This window comes from Chiloscyllium plagiosum, chromosome 16, assembly GCF_004010195.1.
Source record: "Chiloscyllium plagiosum isolate BGI_BamShark_2017 chromosome 16, ASM401019v2, whole genome shotgun sequence".
In the NCBI taxonomy this organism is placed as follows: domain Eukaryota; kingdom Metazoa; phylum Chordata; class Chondrichthyes; order Orectolobiformes; family Hemiscylliidae; genus Chiloscyllium; species Chiloscyllium plagiosum.
Genome location: NC_057725.1, coordinates 30,348,930 through 30,367,198, shown reverse-complemented (window position 1 = coordinate 30,367,198; position 18,269 = coordinate 30,348,930). Strand labels below are relative to the sequence as shown.

Sequence of the window (18,269 nt, the reverse complement as noted above, 5' to 3'; positions counted from 1 at the left end):
CTGAAGCCTTTCAATTTTCATAACATCCTTCCAATAGGAAGGAGACCAGAATTGCATGCATTGTTCCAAAAGTGGCCTAACCAATGTCCTATACAGTCACAACATGACCGCCCAACTCCTATACTCAATGCTCTGACCAATAAAGGAAAGCATACCAAACGCCTTCTCCACTATCCTATCTACCTGCGACTCTACTTTCAAGGAACTATGAACCTGCACTCCAAGGTCTCTTTGTTCAGCAACACTCCCTACGACCTTACCATTAAATGTACAAGTCCTGCTCTGATTTCCTTTTCTAAAATGCAGCACCTCACATTTATCTAAAGTAAATTCCATCTGCCACTCCTCAGCCCATTGGCCCATCTGATCAAGATTCCCTTGTACTCTGAAGTAATCTTCAAAACATTTGTCAAGGCTCTGTGCATAGCACCTTTCAAACCCACAACCTCTACCATCTTGAAGGGAAGCAGATATATGGGAATGCCACCAACTGCAAGTTCCCCTCGAAGCCACTCTTCATCCTGACTTGGAAATATATTGTTGTCCTTCAATGTTGCCGGGTAAAAATCCTGGAATTCCCTCTGTAACAGCATTATGGGTTCACACACACCAAATGGACTACAGTGGTTCAAAAAGGCAGCACAGCACCAATTACTAAAGGTTAATTAGGGTTGGATAATCAAATTCGAGCCCAATCAGTGACTCCCATAAATGAATTTTAAAAATTGCACTGACAGGACCTTTATGCCATTCAATGTATTTTAACAAGCAACCAAAATGCAAGGTACCATTTCAGCTTATAGAGAAGAATGCACCTTAGATGTAACCACAGAAGTTTTGCAGTTAACTGTGCAGTTACTTGAATTTTGTGTCTGATTTGCACATAAACATTGGTGGTGCCTTAGCCTCACTGTTATGGGAAGACAGAAAGAGGAAGACCATTAAGCCTGCACCGACAGTCAGAGAAGATGTCTGAGCTGCAATCTAACTCCATTAGCTCACCTATTCTTACTTTACACACCTTGTGCACTTTGACCCTGTATCACTTTACACCTTTGGCTAATGAATATCTCTCAGGCTCTTTTTAAATTACTAACTGATCTAACATTGACATTTGCACAAGAGAATTCCAAATATTTTCTATCCTTTGTTGATGTTTCCTAATTTCACACTGAAAAGATATGGCCTTAGTTTTAAGATTATTTGCCTCAGTCCTTGACTCCTCAGGCAATAGAAAGTTTCTCTTTATTTACCCCCTTACTTATTTGGCCTATAACAGTGATTTTTAGGCCAGTGTATATTTTGCAGCAACTCAGAGATCTGTCCTAAGGCACATCCATTATCTGCATCTGATAATGATTTATTAAACTATTAATCAACTCCACTAAGTTACTTGACAAATTCACTGCTTTTATTATGACTTATTTCATTGCAAGGTAAAAAATCAGCAATTAAACTTAAGGATCTCTCAAGAATATATTGAAAGTGGGTGACAGAATTCTTTGTCAGGCTTAATTGCATCAGTCAGTCAGGCTGATTGGCATCACCCTCTAATAGATTGAACTCACAGCTTATCAGCTCCATAGCTTTATTTAATTTTCAGGCCTTTCATCAAATAGTCCTTCACTTGAAAAAGAAGTCAACCCCTAACAACCTTTTCAAATCAGATAGACTCCTGGGCTTGCTATGCTCAGAGAAAAATTCAAATTCAGGCAAGCATCATTCCTGTAAGAGCCTGGGGTTTGAGCAATCTGCTTCAAAGCTGCTGTGTTAATCTCAGGGAAAGTGCCAATCATTCAAGCTGCTTTCAACAGCAGTTTGTATGTACAATAAAGATGAATAAGAACCAACATTATATTATCTATGATATCTATTGCACATTTAGAAAGCAAATTAATGAATTCACAACAAAAAGCAACAGAGAAAAAAAAACTTGTATTTATATGGTGCCTCAGCAGATTAAAGCATTCCAAGGATTTTCACAAAAACAACATGTTTCAGTGTAAGAGATGTTCGGCCAAAAGCTTCATGATCAAGAAAGGAGTTTACAAAGGAATGATTTAAAGGAGGACGGAGAGGTAGAGAATTGCACAATTTTAAGACCACAACTCCTACATCCTGAGAATAACACACCAAATAAAGCTAAGACTAGGCCTTTGCTTGGCTGCAGCTGCAAAACAGTGAGCAACCCATAAGAAAGGGACATGTTGAGATGGTGCAGTGCAGATTCAATGGGCCATTACCTTTAATGGCAGTGTTAACGTTATGCAGAGGAATGAGAGAGGCTTTGTACGTTAGAGCTGTGTGGGGTCCAGAGTTAAAAAGAGTTCTGATTAAGTAAATACCCAAAGGTTGTTTCCATTAGCAATGTGATTGAAGCCACACATTGAAGGACACCATTACAAGAAATAAAGGAGATAATAGAAGAAAATACAGGGAGAGTTTTTGGAATGTGATATTTGTCTCTTTGAAATGTTGCTGATAAATTCTTCTCAAATGGCAATACATTACTCAACTGAATGATGAGAAAGGGTATGGGGAAATAAGATGAATTATGGACATAAACTGGATGGGATATTGAATGGTGTGGGGAGCAGAGGAAAAAATGGATGAGATATTAAAAGAGTGCAAGGAGTGAGGTCGAGAGTGGAATTACACAGAATGGAATATTAAACAATATGGGAAGTAAGCAGGGTCATGAGATTAGATTGGTGTGGGTAAAACATCAAGGCTGTCTTGACTGCACACTAGAACATTCTCTTATTACAATTTTGTAATAACTGGAAGCAGTGTTGCTCAGTGAGAGATTTTGCTCTGTCTGTATTATTTATTCTTTAAATATTGCATTCTAAATCATAAATTAGAACGTGTAATTAGAAATGGGAATAGCCAGTCTTAGACAGTATACCATAAAGGATTAACTCATAAGAATTTAAATGAAAGCTATGTCAATGATAATGTGATAGATCACATGGTAATGGTGAGTAAAAAAAGAAGCAAATGCTTAGACTTTGTGCTAATCAGAATGAAACTATTTAGTGTGCTGCAATTTTAAAGTTTCTCTGAACAGTCTTCATACCGTTGTAACATCCCTTAACTATATACATCCTCCGAGTGTCTATAGAGCAACAGAAACTGGATAATGACAATGTGAGAATTCCATCAATTAACAGCACAAAATGATATTTACCATTGAACATTGAACTCAACATGAGCATCAAAGAGAGCAACAACAGGAGCTGTCGCTGCTCTCCAGCCACTGACCCGTGATCGGATTAGCCCTTCTTGCTTTGTGTGCCTGATCACCTTTACAAAGCCTGGCTGACGTGTGTTTGCTTCATCAATGTAAGCTTGTAATTTCTCTTTGAGTTCATCTGCAAGTTGAAGAAATATCAGTCATTATCAACATCATACTTGAACCTCCTAGCCAATCCGGAACAACAACTCGCACTTGTACAGTGCCTTGAGCATTATAAACCATTCTAAGGCCTTTTCTGGAGTTGGTTCAGTTGTAAACTGCCATTGAGCTATTTACAATTGCACATCAGGATAAAAGTAACATGCTGTGGGTATTGGAAACTTGAAATAAAAATAGAAATACTTAGACGTACTCAGCAGGGTTGACAGAATCTGCACCATCCTTTCACCATCATCCCTTTCATCCTGTTATCTCACTCTATTATGATCTTCCCCACTTTCTTCACTCCCGTCGCCTTTGTACTTGTTTAAATCCAGTCAATTATGTAACACTTTTCAGTCCTGACTAAGGTCATTAACTTGAAACATCAGCATTGTTGCTCTATCTGAAGATTCTGCTGGATCTGCTGAGTATTCTTTTTCAATTTGTTTGTGGGATGTGTAGACATTGCTGGCTGGACAAACATTTATTGCCCACCCCCAACTGAAGAGAGAGATTCCTGATTTTTATTCATTGAATTCAAATTTCACTATCAGATCTTCAGAAGTGTAGACTGAGGTTTTGGTTTATCAGTCCAGTGACATTTCCATTACATCACTAATGTCCCCCTCATTTGTAACACTTGCTTGTATTTATTTAAGAAAATATTAGGACAGATGACCAAATCCCAGGCCATAGGAGTAGGTTTTCAACAGTACATTAGAAGGAAAAAAAGAGATGCAGAGGCAGGGACGTTTAGGAAGGAAATTCCAATGCATCAGCCCCAGCATCTGAAGGTGAGAATACTGAGAATTAAGAGGCCAGAGTTGGAAGCATGGAGACATTTCAGAGATTTGTAGGGCTAGAGAGGTTGCAAGATAGGGAGGAATTGAAGTCATGGAAGGATTTGAAAACAAGACTGAGAATCTCATTCTAATAGGTCTTCAATGCTTTGCTCTGCAATGCAATGACTGTGTATTAGTCTTGAGTGTGATAATGGATTTCAGAGGACAGGGAATCAACAGTGCTCAATTATATACCCTGCTCAATTTTTAATTCCCAAGAATGATTTCATCTCAGTGTTTCTAACTTTTTCTGTTTGTAGCCAATGAGTAAATCACAACACTCAGTGCAGAAAGGAAGCTGAGAAATTAGGAAATGTTCCTCAGTTTATTTGTTCATGTAGCTCCTCCTAAAGACAATGGTAAAACAATTAAACCACAAAACCATCTTCACTGCACTTACCCTGTAAACAAAACCATCTACTTGTTTATTGTATGGGAGGGTAAGGATAGTGACCCAAGAGCTCAATATACCATTAGTCAAATCTTTTCATTGGCTTCAGTGAATGACAACAACAGAAACCATTCTCCATGGAAGCAGCAGCACTGGTTCAGCTGTGCATCATCAATAATTTCATCAGTCGGCAGTGCATTTCCAGTACCCATTACACATTCCTGTTGATCAGAACACCCCCCCACCCTCAAGATAACAACACGCAGTTATACAGCACCTTTGATGTAAACAATAAAGGGCCAAATTATTAAACAACATTTGATACCAAGCTATATAGGGAGATGTGAGGGCAGGTAGCCAAAAGCTTAGTCAAAGAGGTAGGTTTTAAGGAGCATCATAAGGAAGAATAAATGGTGATATTTAAGGAGAGAATTCACAGTTTAGGACCTAAATGTATATATAATATACACTTGGGTCCTTAAAACCTTAACTAGTAGATACATTAAGACTACATCCATATACTGGAATGTACTTCCAATGCAAAATTAAAAGAAAATAGTGTAAGTGAGATGGGAAGGTAAAAAAGAAGGGATGGAGAATAAATGTGAGACGGGATTATTGAAACTAAGCATAAGGTAAACAATTAGCTCAGCACATTCAATGGCTTCAATGGTGTGGAATGATTAAGTGATGAAATGAAAGGAAGCCCTGTTAATCAAAGAGATCACATTTTCCTGGCACACAGCATGACCCATGAACCATCTATAAATAACACAAAATGAGTGCTCAAACTGATCAAGTTCAACTCTATGCTGTTTGCATCAGGAAAGCATATTGATTATCCAAAAGACAGAGACAGCTAACTGAAGGGCATCCATCTGACCCGTCACCGATACTAAATGGTTGTGTATGTTAGAATAAGAACAGTGGGCAAATCAGTTCCTTGAACAGTAATTTGTATCGATCCTGCACCTCAGTTAACTAGTAAAATATTGACAGTCATTTCAAGGTACCAACTTAAAACTCTAACTCCTTTTTGAGATAATGTCAGATCATACATTCCTTTCTGATTACATTTCCCAACTTTAGGTTGACAAAGACAGATTCTAAAAGCATTAAATGAGTTAATCTATCTCACTGGCCTTTGTGCAGTTACTTCACCTGCAATATGCCAGCCCTACGCCATAAGTTTTCAATTTCCACAATGACACTGGATGTGGCACTAGATCAAATGCCTTCTGATAATTTAAATACAGTACATCCACCATTCCCTCTTTATCCACAGAACGTGTTAAATCTTCAAGAAATCCAATAGATTTCCAAACGCGATTTCCCTTTCACAAAACCACGTTGACTCTGCCTGATTGCCTTAAACTTATCTAAGTGCCAGGCATTCACTTTTTTCATAATAGTTTCTGCTGGCATTTTCCAATGATAGATGTTAAGCTAACTGGCCTGTACTTTCCTGCTTTCTATCTCCATCTCTTTTTGAATAAAGTGGTTGAATTTGTTATCTTTTTTGTTCCCTACTTTCATCCCATTGCAGGAAACCTGACATTAGATTAGACTCCCTACAGTGTGGAAACAGGCACTTCGAAGAGTAACCCACCCAGACCCATTTCCTTCGACTAATGCACCTAACACTACAGGCAATTTAGCATGGCCCACACATCTTTGCACTGTGGGAGGAAACCGGAGCACCCAGAGGAAACCTACGCAGACACGGGGAGAATGAGCAAACCCCACACAGTCACCCGAGGCTGGATTTGAACCTGGGATCCTGGTGCTGTGAGGCAGCAGTGCTAACCACTGAGCCACCGTGCCGTGACATATTGTACGTCCTGCACAATATAATGTAATCCACTAACTGCCCCACCACGACTGGTAGCAGCACATAATTTTGGCCCAAGCCAACCAGATCAAAGTAAAATGGCTACAGTTATATCCTGATGCCCTTAGAAACTGCCTTTTCTCTGAGTTACTATTTAAATAGAAAATATTTCTACTCAAGAAAGTATTCATAAGTGGGGTCGGGTGGAATGGTCAGGAAAACGAGTAGAATGAATGAGCCACACTTCTCTCTCTTTCCTAGAGTAAGCCTGGCCTCAGGGCTGTCTCTGCTGTTGAGAAACAAAATCTTTAATTCTACTGACTGGCAATATGACTGCACGGAACATGTCATTCTGTGAACTGAAAGTGGTTCTAAAATCTTCCACAGACAGACACAAAGCTGCCGGAGGAATGAAAGCTGCTCCAAGTTTCATGTGCTGGATGCCAATTAAAAATAACAACAAAAGCAGATTTCGATCACTGCAAGATCCTCACTGCGTGTTTTTCTGCATCAGAATCACCTCTTGGTGGCTCACGATGTTGTCACATTGGAGTGATTTTTAAAACACCTTGCTCTGCCTGTATGCTACAGAATGTGAAGATTTTACATCACATACACCAGAATAGACATAGAGCCATTACTGGGAAATATTGAGTCATCAGAACAGGAATAGAACATTCTCTCCAATGATTCACCATTTGTTAGTTGTGGCTCTTGAAATAATTCCACAGTGGCTGGTATCCCAACATTAAGTCAACCGTTTCTTTTACACACAGAGAGTCCTTGACACTCATCCAGCTCCCTCAGAAGCAGCTCTCAGAGTGAACAAGATATCTGACACTCCTGTTCTAATCTGGCAGCCAGATTAACAGCCCCATTCAGGAACTCATATTTTATCATGTCCACCTGGTTGACCTCGTTATAATCACTACAGCACTCGCTTTAATATATTCAGCTGAGTTTCCTTCTTTTCTTCTGTATTCACGAAAGGAAAAGTTCCTGTCTACATTTGAAATACTCGATTGATCCTGTGCTGTGATTTAGAATGATTTATCATAATCCTTAATTGTTACTAGGTCAAAAACTTGGCATCCTTGCCTAACTGGGTGTACCTGCAGAATATGAATACTTCAAGGGTAATTCAACTGGGTAATAAATGTTAGCCTTGCCATCAGAACCATATTCCTTCAATGAATTATTTAGTCATCGAGTCATAGAGCTATATAGCACAGAAACAGACCCTCCAGTCCAAGTCGTCCATGCCAACCAGATATCCTAAATTAATTTGGTCCAATTTGCCAGCACTTGGCCCATATCCCTCCAAACCCTTCCTATTCATATACCCATCCAGATGCCTTTTAAATTTTGCAATTGTACCAGTCTCCACCACTTCCTGTGGCAGCTCATTCCATACATGCACCACCCGCTATGTGAAAAAGTTGCCTTTTAAAAACCTTTTCTGCCCTCACCCTAAACCTATGTCCTCTAGTTCTGGACTCCCCCACCCCAGGGAAAAGGACTTGTCTTTTTAACCTATCCATGCCCCTCATCATTTTATAAACCTCTATAAAGGTCACCCCAAAGCTCCAGGGACAACAGCCCCAGTGTATTCAGCTTCTCCCTATAGCTCAAACCCTCCAAACCTGGCAACATCCTTGTCAATCTTTTCTGAACCTTTCAAATTTCACAACCAGCCTTCCAATAGAAGAGAGACACAATAGAATAAATTACAATCCAAAAAACATTCATGTAACACTTTGTTAATGAAATTTTTCACTCTTGCTTTGATCCAGAATTAGGAAAGAAAGAGGCCATTCAGCCAACAGGCTCTATGCTGGTTTTCCAGTAAACTAACGGCATAATGTTCCTCCTTTCCTCATAATCTTATATTATTTTGCATCAAATTTTATCCAACTTTCCCCTAAAAAGTAGTGGTCTCTCAACAACTCTGCAGTAAGGCATTCTGTCCATCCTAATCACTCTTTTCACTGTCTCAGTGACCATCTTAAATTGCTTTTATTTATTATTAACCTCTTAAATTGATAGGACATCACAAACAGTAACTGTAGAGCAGTTGTATTAACAATAGTCCTTTGTAATATTTAGAATCCATAATTGCAGCTCAAGGTTTCTAAGTGTTTGCTTCCTGATGCATGGTTTGCAGTGATCAGGGTTGACATGGTGGATTGGTCCAGGACAAGACCATTATGCAAGCTATAATTGGTATTCACATCCAAAATATATTGTTTGATGATGACCATTGGAGTATATCAGCCACAACAATCAAATAATCTCTCATAAATTGGAGGTATAATGGATAGTGAAGAGGGTTACCTCAGATTACAACAGGATCTTGACCAGATGGGCCAATGGGCTGAGAAGTGACAGATGGAGTTTAATTCAGATAAATGCGAGGTGCTGCATTTTGGGAAAGCAAATCTTAGTAGGACTTATACACTTAATGGTAAGGCCCTAGGGCGTGTTGCTGAACAAAGAGACCTTGGAGTGCAGGTTCTCAGCTCCTTGAAAGTGGAGTTGCAGGTAGATAGGATAGTGAAGGCGGCGTTTGGTATGCTTTCCTTTATTGGTCAGAGTATTGAGTACAGGAGTTAGGAGGTCATGTTGCGGCTGCACAGGACATTGGTTAGGTCAATTGGAATATTGCGTGCAATTCTAGTCTCCTTCCTATTGGAAAGATGTTGTGAAACTTGAAAAGATTTACAAGAATGTTGCCAGGGTTGGAGGATTTGAGCTACAAGGAGAGGCTGAACAGGCTGTTCCCTGGAGTGTCGGTGGCTGAGGGATGACTTTATAGAGGTTTACAAAATTATGAGGGGCATGGATAGGCAAAGTCTTTTCCCTGGGTTTGGGGAGTCCAGAACTCGAGGGCATAGGTTTAGGGTGAGAGGGGAAAGATATAACAGAGACCTAATGGGCAACATTTTCACACAGAGGGTGGTACGGGTATGGAGTGAGCTGCCAGAGGAAGTGGTGGAGGCTGGTACAATTGCAACATTTAAGAGGCATTTGGATGGGTATATGAATAGGAAGGGTTTGGAGGGATATGGGCTGGGTACTGGCAGGTGGGACTATATTGGGTTGGGATATCCAGTCGGCATGGACGGGTTGGACAAAGTGTCTGTTTCCATGCTGTACATCTCTATGACTCTATATGCTCTGCTCTTTACCTCTTCATTTGCCTACACACTGCAGAATTTCTAGCACCTGAACCATTCTTGTAGCTACAATATTTAGATGGCTGGTCCAAGCCAGAAACTGAACCAGAACAGTTAATCATGTCACAGACTTGGAATTCATAGAATCATAGTCATTGAGTCATTCAACATGGAAACAGACCCTTCAGTCCAACCAGTCCATGTCGACCATAATCTCAAACTGAACTAGTACCGCCTGCCTGCATTTGCCTCATATCGCTCCAAACATTTCTTATTCATGTACTTATTTAAATGTTATTTAAATGTCGTAACTGTACTGGCATCTGGAAGTTCATTCTGCACACGAACACTCTCTGTGTAAAATATTGCCCCTCATGTTTTTAAAATCTTTCTCTTCTCACCTTAAAAATATAATCCCTAGTCTTGAAGTCCTCCACCCTGGGGAAAAGAAACCTGTCATTCACCTTATCTATACCCCTCATGATTTTATAAACCTCTATAAGGTCACCCCTAAACCTCCTATGCTCCTGTGAAAAAAGTCCCAGCATATCCATCCTCTCCTTATAACTCAAACCCTCCATTCCTGGCAACATTCTGGTAAATCTTTTCTGAACTCTTAATAATATCCTTCCTATCCTTAATAATAATAGCTTTATAATATCCTTCCTATCTCTGGAATTGGACACAATACCCCAGAACAGGCCTCACCAATGTCCCTGTCCAATGTCAATATGACATCCCAACTCCTATTCTCAAGGAAGTAACTCTCTCCCTACTCCCCAAAGCTTGTCAACCATCTACAAGGCTTGTCAGGAGTATGATGGAATACTCTCTATTCACCTGGATGAGTACAGCTCTACAAATACTCAAGAAGCTTGACATTATCTATGACAAAGCTTGATTGTCACCTCATCCACAACATTTGACATTCATTGTCTTCCATTCCAACACACAGTGTCAGCATTGTCCACCATCTACAAGAGATACTGCAACAACTCACCAAGGTTCCTTTGATAGCACTTTCCAAACCTCCAACTCCTATCACTCAGGAAGACAGGCAGTAAATGCATGGGAGCACCACTACCTTCAGGGGGTATCCCTCTAAAGCTTTATACCATCCTGACTTGGAATAATATTGCTGACTATTTATTGCTGTTCAGTCAAGACACTGGAATTTCTTCCCTAAATTCACGCTGATTTCCTGCAGCTCAAGGACTGATGCAGTTCAAAAAGGCAACACCTTGCATCTTCTCAAATGTAATTAGTCCTAGACAATTAAACAATTCCCACATTCCATGAGTGAGTTAAAGAACACATCCATGCATGCTTACTTGCATACGTGAGGAAATCATGCACATTCTGTAACACATAAACTCAAGCAAACACAAAACATGATCACTAACCACACAATCAAACACAGTCACAGACATGAACATAATGTACATATACATCAGCTTGCACAATACACACACATACACACTCCCATACTACACAGGATTTAATGTTCCTGGCCTTATGATGTTGTGTTGTAACTGTGTGTTTATCTACTAATTAAAGGAGATCTACTAATATTTATAGAAAAGAACAATAATCACTATTGTAAATTACTTGGAGAAACTTTAAATAAATCGAATATACTTGCAGATGGGTTTATTGAGATGGGGGAATAATTAGAAGGAAAAGTTGAGAACTCTGCAAAGAATTAATTGGGCCTAATTGACACTTGCTGTTCAAAACAAATGCTTCTTATAAGCCTGTGCTACATCCCAGCCTCAAACAATTGCCATCTACTTACCATTGTTACTGTGGTCATCGACTAGCACAATCTCCTTGAGGAGGTGAGCTGGGGTTTTGGATATCACTGAGTGTATGGAGCGTAGAACAACAGAAGGAGCTTCATTAACAAAGATAAAAACCACACTGATTTGAGGGAGGTTTGCTGGGTAGGTGAGGTTACTGCATCTGGAACAACACAATTAGAAATAGAAACTAGTCATATGGAATAACATTTAAAAGTTTCTCTCTTTTTCACTCTAAACTCATGTTTCATTTTGAAAGTGTGAATGGAATTTAGTTCTTCTCAACACTGAAGATGTGAGCTTGATTCAGAATCACACGTAGAGGATTCTCACATTACTTCATTCCAAAGTTCAGACGAAGCTATTCCGATTTAATATTACCATTCTAAAGTGTTTGTGAGAAAAGAGAGAGACTGTGTAAACAATTTTTCTTTATCGATGACAAGACAAGTTGAAAAAGCTTGGTTTTGTAAGTCGAGACAATGAATATGCAAGTAGGAAATTTAAACCTTAATAAAAAGACTGGTTAGCTCAGATAAAATATTGCATACAATTCTGGCAGCCACACTTTAGGAAGAAGGTCAATGGATATGAGAGGGTGCAGAAGAGGTTTACTAGAATGGCGATGGGATGAAGGACTTCATTTGTGGGGAAAGCTGGAAAACAGCAAGGTTAAGGGTACATTTGTCCTTTAGAGAAGGAAACCCTCACCCTTACCCAGTCTGGGCACATAGGTGACTCCAGTCACATGTCAATGCTAACTCTTCACTACTTTCTAAAATGAATCAGCAGTGTCTCAGTTGTAACAAACCTCATCAGGTAGAAGACTCATTGTGAACTTCTCAGGGCAACTGTGAATGTTCTAAGATATCAATGATGCTCACATCCCAAAAATGAAGGTAAAAGTAAATTCACACATCATCAAAATCACCAGGCTACATTTGTCGGACCATTTCAGCACACATGCTCCATCAGAACTGAAGGGAATGGAAGAACCATTGCTAACGTTGTTGCTGAAAACCCAAGTGCCATCAAACAGCTATTTGAGATGCAGTGCCCCAAACACAATTGGCCCAGAATGGAAGTTAGCATGGATGTACTGACAGAGAAAAGTCTCGGCTTAAGGGGAAAATGTGGCATCTTTTCTGCCCAAATGGCACCTTAGAAATTGGCACAGACAGATGGTGCATTAGAAGGGGTAAAGAGCAGAGATTTCATTATTTCAATATGATACCTGTGAAGTGAATGAATCCAAAGCTTCTGTGGTCCAGAGAGCTTGACAATAAAATGTCATATCACTTGACATATAAAGTCATTAGCCTGTATTGGCCTTCAGAATGGGATTGGCATCTCCACCACTGCAAGCACATTCCTTAGCCTGGCTGATTTTTAAACTCAAGAATCTATCCAGACTTACTGGAGAAGGTGGAGGGGGGAGTGATTGGATGGGCAAAATGAGGAAAACATTTCAGAAATAGGTTGAGGAAAACATGGTGTGAAGACCAGATAGGAGGCCTGACTCCATGAAATTGCTGCGGTCTACAGGTACCTCTCTAGCAATGGACCAGATCTCTATATGAGGAGAGTCCCCAAGTGCCCACTTAGTGTGATTTCTTCTGCCACATGGCTCTTCCATCTCCATTGATCCAGATAACCACATGCAGAATTAATAAACGTGACAATAACAGTGAAACAATTCCTCTGAAAGGGTTAATCAAATAGGCAATTAAAGAATCGATAACAGAGGCTTCAAATGCTTCAATTCCTCTTAATCCTGTGCAAGTGATCACTGAAACATTGACAAAAGAAATGACTTAAGGAATCATTTACTATAACTGCTTAAAGATGTCAATCAAGCAAATCCAACAGTTCTTTCCAGCTGTCAAAACAAACTCAAAATCAGGTAATTCTTTCATTAGTCTGGGCTCTTTGCCAAGCTACACTGTCCATTCCCCACAGTGATTCATGTGCCAGAATCAGTTGACCAAATTAAACACATTCCTCTGGTTATTCATAACCATTAGAATTCAGACTATACTCAACCAGCATGCATTTGCAAAACACCAAACAAAATGTCTACAATTCAATATGTTTCTGCAATCGGGCCACACTTAGTAAACAATACCAAGTGCTCTAAAAGCTTCACTAACAACCATTTTGAACAACAATAATTCATAGGCAAGGACCCATTTTCTGAAAATCAAAGGAATTTGTTCAAGCCTAGTGCCTTTCTGAATTATCCCGAAGCATGGTGAACTTAAAAGTGCCTCATTGCTTTTTCCATGGCAATGCCTTAGTCAATGAGAGTTAATCTGTTAACACATCAGGACCTGTGGCACAAATTGCTATGGTTGTTTGAAATTTGACATTCTTCTGTTTGTCCTGAGAGTGTAAGATGAAGCATTTCAGCAAGATGTGCCTCGTTTCAGCAATACTGTGTTAGCAAACGCAGACTAATAGTAAGGGCGTGTAATGCCCTGCCTGCAACAGTAGTAGACTTGCCAACTTTAAGGACATTTAAATGGTTATTGCATAAACATATGGATAATAATGGAATAGTGTAGGTTAGATGGGCTTCAGATTGGTTTCATAAGTTGGTGCAAGAAGGAGGACAGAAGGGCCTGTACTGCGCTGTAATGTTCTATGTTCCATGTTCTAGTAGGTTGAATGATGAATTGAAAGAACCTTGGCACAGCTTGCGTTGAACAGGTTAACATGCAGAATATGATGCTTATTATTGCACACAGGGTGCATCCTGAAGGTTTCTTTCTTGTTGTAAATGTTGCTTGTATTCCTAAACCATAGGCATGGGAATCCCACTGATAACTCCATAGCATTCAGGACATTCAGCCCATCTGTTTAAATATACTGACAATGCCCATTGACTTACAGTCTCATGCCAAATGAGATGAACTTGCATCAGTAACTTGCTCAATCCCACAACACCAAACTTGCATTTCTATAGTATCCTTAATGTAAAAAAGTGTCCAAAGTACTTTATCTGGTAACTATTCTTAGCTTATGACAGTCTACATTAATAGCTTACTTCTATCTTCTCAAGGGAAATTAGGGATGGGCAATAAATACTGGTCTAGTCAGTGACTCCCAGCTCCAGTGAATGAATATTCAAAAAGTTTTATGAGGAACCAGCGTCTATTGGAACAAAATGGCCCAGGCTGGTGTTAGCAGGTGGCTTTGTGGCCTATTCAGGACAACAGGTTAAGATAGTGGAGCTTCCCAGTTCCAAAATGAATAAAAAACCGCTTCTTTTTTAATTACCCAGTTTCTGATGACCGTGTAGAGTTAAACCCAATTCTTGATTGAGAACAGGCAGCCTGAAGACTGGCTACTCGTAATCTTTGGCAATATTCCTCTTTATATGAGCCATCCAAGGAAATAAGCCCACAACCAGGAGAATTTGTTCTTTTATAGTTTGAATCAATATGCTCCATTGATAAGTGCACTGATTAGCTGCAGAGCTGCAGTAATGACTATTGGCAGTGTGTCACTGTTAGTTTTGTAAAACTGTTAAATGCTGGCTTTGGATGAGGTACTGAGTTGAAATCTTAGCCCTTCCTGGAACAGAGCTGTTTTGATTTTCCAGCGCACAGATTGTTTCTTTCATTTATAGAAATGCTTGGAGAAAGAGGCTAGTATCAAAGCATTTTGTTGCTTTAATTAAAAAGGGTTGTGTTGCCAATTTCTTGTTTGTTTCAGCCCAAAGCTTCTGTTTGGATGGTAGTTTTGAGATCAATTGACTATCAGGATGAAAGGAAAGGTTCCAGAAATACATAAATTAGGAAGACTTGGGTTTCTATAGCGCCTTTCATGAGTTCAAGACATCACCAAGTGTTTTACAGCCAGTGAAATATTTTTAAAGTATAGTAATTGTCGTCATGTAAAAAACTGTACACAGCAAGATCACAGGAAGGAGAGAATAGCCATTTGATCTGTTTGAGTGCTGTTGGCTGAGGGATAAGTATGAACCAGGATACCAGGAAGAATTCTCCTCCCTACTTTGAATTTATGGCCCTGGGATATTTTATACCCACCTATCTTCAACAATTCACCTCAGGGATAGCCATCTGTGAAAAGTGCAGCATTCAATCAGTACTACAGTGGGCCCGACAGAACAGGTTTGCTGTTCAAGCCTTTGGAATGGGACATGAACCCACATCCTTCTGATTCACATGGGAATTGCTTGAATTTGGACAGGCACTGAGCTTGGCTTTACCACCCAGGATGTGAGGCCAGAGGAGATGTGGTTAAGGATAGACGAGGAGGGAGACACTATAAAATAAGAATTAGTCTGAACTCAAAATAGAGTAGTGGGGGCCAAAAATGAGACCAGAGAGTCGGACTCCAGCAGTGATTCATCACTCTGTATCTTAACCCATCTCCACATCAATTTGCAATTTTGGTAGCACACTTTTTATTTGGAAAGTAACATGTTATTAAAAGATGCTTTGTTGCTCATGTAGGACTATATCTGCTGGTAAAACTCCAATCCATGCCTTTGTAACATTCAGACTCAAATCACTTCTGGCTCCCTTCCCAACTTGCCTCCCTCCAGAAATATGATCTCATTTAAAGCTCTGCTGCCCATGCTCTAAGTCACACTAAATGTCTTCACTTCTGCACCAGCTATACATTGAGCCCTTCAACTTTAAATTCTCATCCTGCTTTTGCAGGGTAGACTCAGTGGGCTGAAAGGCCTAATTCTGCTCCTATATCCTTATAGTCTTGCGTTCAGGCAGGAAAGAATCAAATTTACAAAGAAATACGAAAATGCTCAGAACGGCATCGATATTCACCTATCCTCTAGCTCAGCTCACTCTGCCATGTCACCTGATTTTGCTCATTGCATTCTGGGCCATCAGATCATGCTGTGAGCTCCTGCTTGACGTAGAAGAGAAAGAGAGAGACTCAAAATGAACTGGCAACAAAAGCCAGCTGGATGACAGACACAAGAACATGGGGTGCTTTCTATGCCATTCGTGTCCCTGGATTCAGGAGCTATGAAATCTAAGAAAGTCTTGTGTTGGTTTCATTAGTTTTCAGAAAGTTTGGGAAACCTATACTAATGTGTCAATATCGCTGTGATATCACTGTAATGGAAATCCTGAACTTGTCCTTCCTAAGGGGATCTATATGGACTTCAGTAAGGCGTTCAACAAGGTTCCCCATTGGAGACTGGTTGGTAAGGTTAGATCTCATGGAATGCAGGGAAAACTCACCATTTGGATATAGAACTGGCTCATAGGTAGAAGACAGAGGGTGATGGTGGAGGGTTGCTTTTCAGACCACAGGCCTGTGACCAGAGGCGTGCCAAAAGGATCGGTCCTGGGTCCATTACTTTTCATCGTTTATAGAATTGATTTGGATGTGAGCTTAAGAGGTTTGGTTAGTAAGTTTACAGATGACGCCAAAATTGGAGGTGTAGTAGACAGCTAAGAAGGTTACCTCAGATTAGAATGGGATCTTGATCAGATGAGCCAATAGCCTGAGGATTGGCAGGTGGAGTTTAATTTAGATAAGTGCGAAGTGATGCATTTTGGGAAAGTAAATCTTAGCAGGACTTATACACTTAATGGGAAGGTCCTAGGGAGTGTTGCTGAACAAAGAGACCTTGAAGTGCAGGTTCATAGTTCCTTGAAAGTAGAGTTGCAGGTAGATGGGATAGTGTAGAAGGCATTTAGTGTGCTTTCCTTTTTTGGTTAGAGCATCGAGTATAGCAGTTGGGAGGTCATGTTGCGGCTATACAGAGCATTGGTTAGACAACGTTTGGAATATTGCGTGCAATTCTGGTCTCCTTCCTATCAGCAGGATGTTATGAAACTTGAAAGGGTTCAGAAAAGATTTTCAAGGATATTGCCGGGGTTGGAGGATTTGAGCGAGAGGGAGAGGCTAAACAGGCTAGGGCAGTTTTCCCTGGAGTGTCGGGGGCTGAGGGATGACTTTATTGAGGGTTATAAAATCATGAGGGCCACGGATAGGATAAATAGACAAGGTTCTTTTCCTTGGGGTGGGGGTGTCCAGAACTAGAGGGCATAGATTTAGGGTGAGAGGGGAAAGATATAAAAGAGACACAAGGGGCAACTTTTTCACTCAGGATGGTACGTGTATGGAATAAGCTGCTAGAGGAAGTGGTGGAGGCTAGTACAACTGCAACATTTAAAAGGCATCTGGATGGGTATATGAATAGGAAGGGTTTGGAGGGATATGGGTCGGGTGCTGGCAGGTGGGACTGATTGGTTTGGGATATCTGGTCAGCATGGACGGGTTGGACCGAAGGGAATGTTTCCGTGCTGTACATCTCGATGACTCTATGGCTAGGCTATCAATTTGCTCTTGCTCATTTTGCTATCACCCAAATCAAACTTAGCATCTCCTGTTAGATGATACAATTACTGTTTTTAAGGGTCCAAAAGAACTAGTGATAACATGGAGCATGACTAAGTGTTTTACCTTTTCCAGAATAGTGTTATGGACCAGATTAAATCTCCTCAAAATATATTAAGAAGACAATCTAGACTCTTCAGTTTCATGTTTTAAAGGCAAATACCAGGCATTGCATTCTGAATGCAATTTTATTAGTCAAACTATCAGATTTGAATGGAACACACTTGATTCATACACTATAGTTAAAATACTAAAAACAGAAATTGGGATAACTTAACCCTATTGAAAAAGTTCACAAAATAACAGATTATTTGACTACTAAACATAGTAGATAAACATAATAAATATAGTAACATCCCATATACAGCCTCTTGAAAAAGGCAAGTCCAGGAAAATAGATTGTCTCACAGGCAATCCTCCGGTCCAGG

The 18,269-nt window shown here is 40.0% G+C and overlaps 1 protein-coding gene across 1 annotated transcript in view; it reads right to left on the bottom strand.

Annotated features, from left to right (window-relative positions):
• LOC122557735 (polypeptide N-acetylgalactosaminyltransferase 18-like) overlaps positions 1 to 18,269 on the bottom strand; it is a 242,246-nt gene that overhangs the window by 121,449 nt on the left and 102,528 nt on the right. Inside the window, exons 3-4 of the mRNA XM_043705680.1 lie at positions 11,436 to 11,602; positions 3,191 to 3,374 (exon numbers count right to left, since the gene is read on the bottom strand). Of these exons, the coding sequence (XP_043561615.1) occupies positions 3,191 to 3,374; positions 11,436 to 11,602 (351 nt within the window). The remainder of the gene's footprint in view (positions 1 to 3,190; positions 3,375 to 11,435; positions 11,603 to 18,269) is intronic.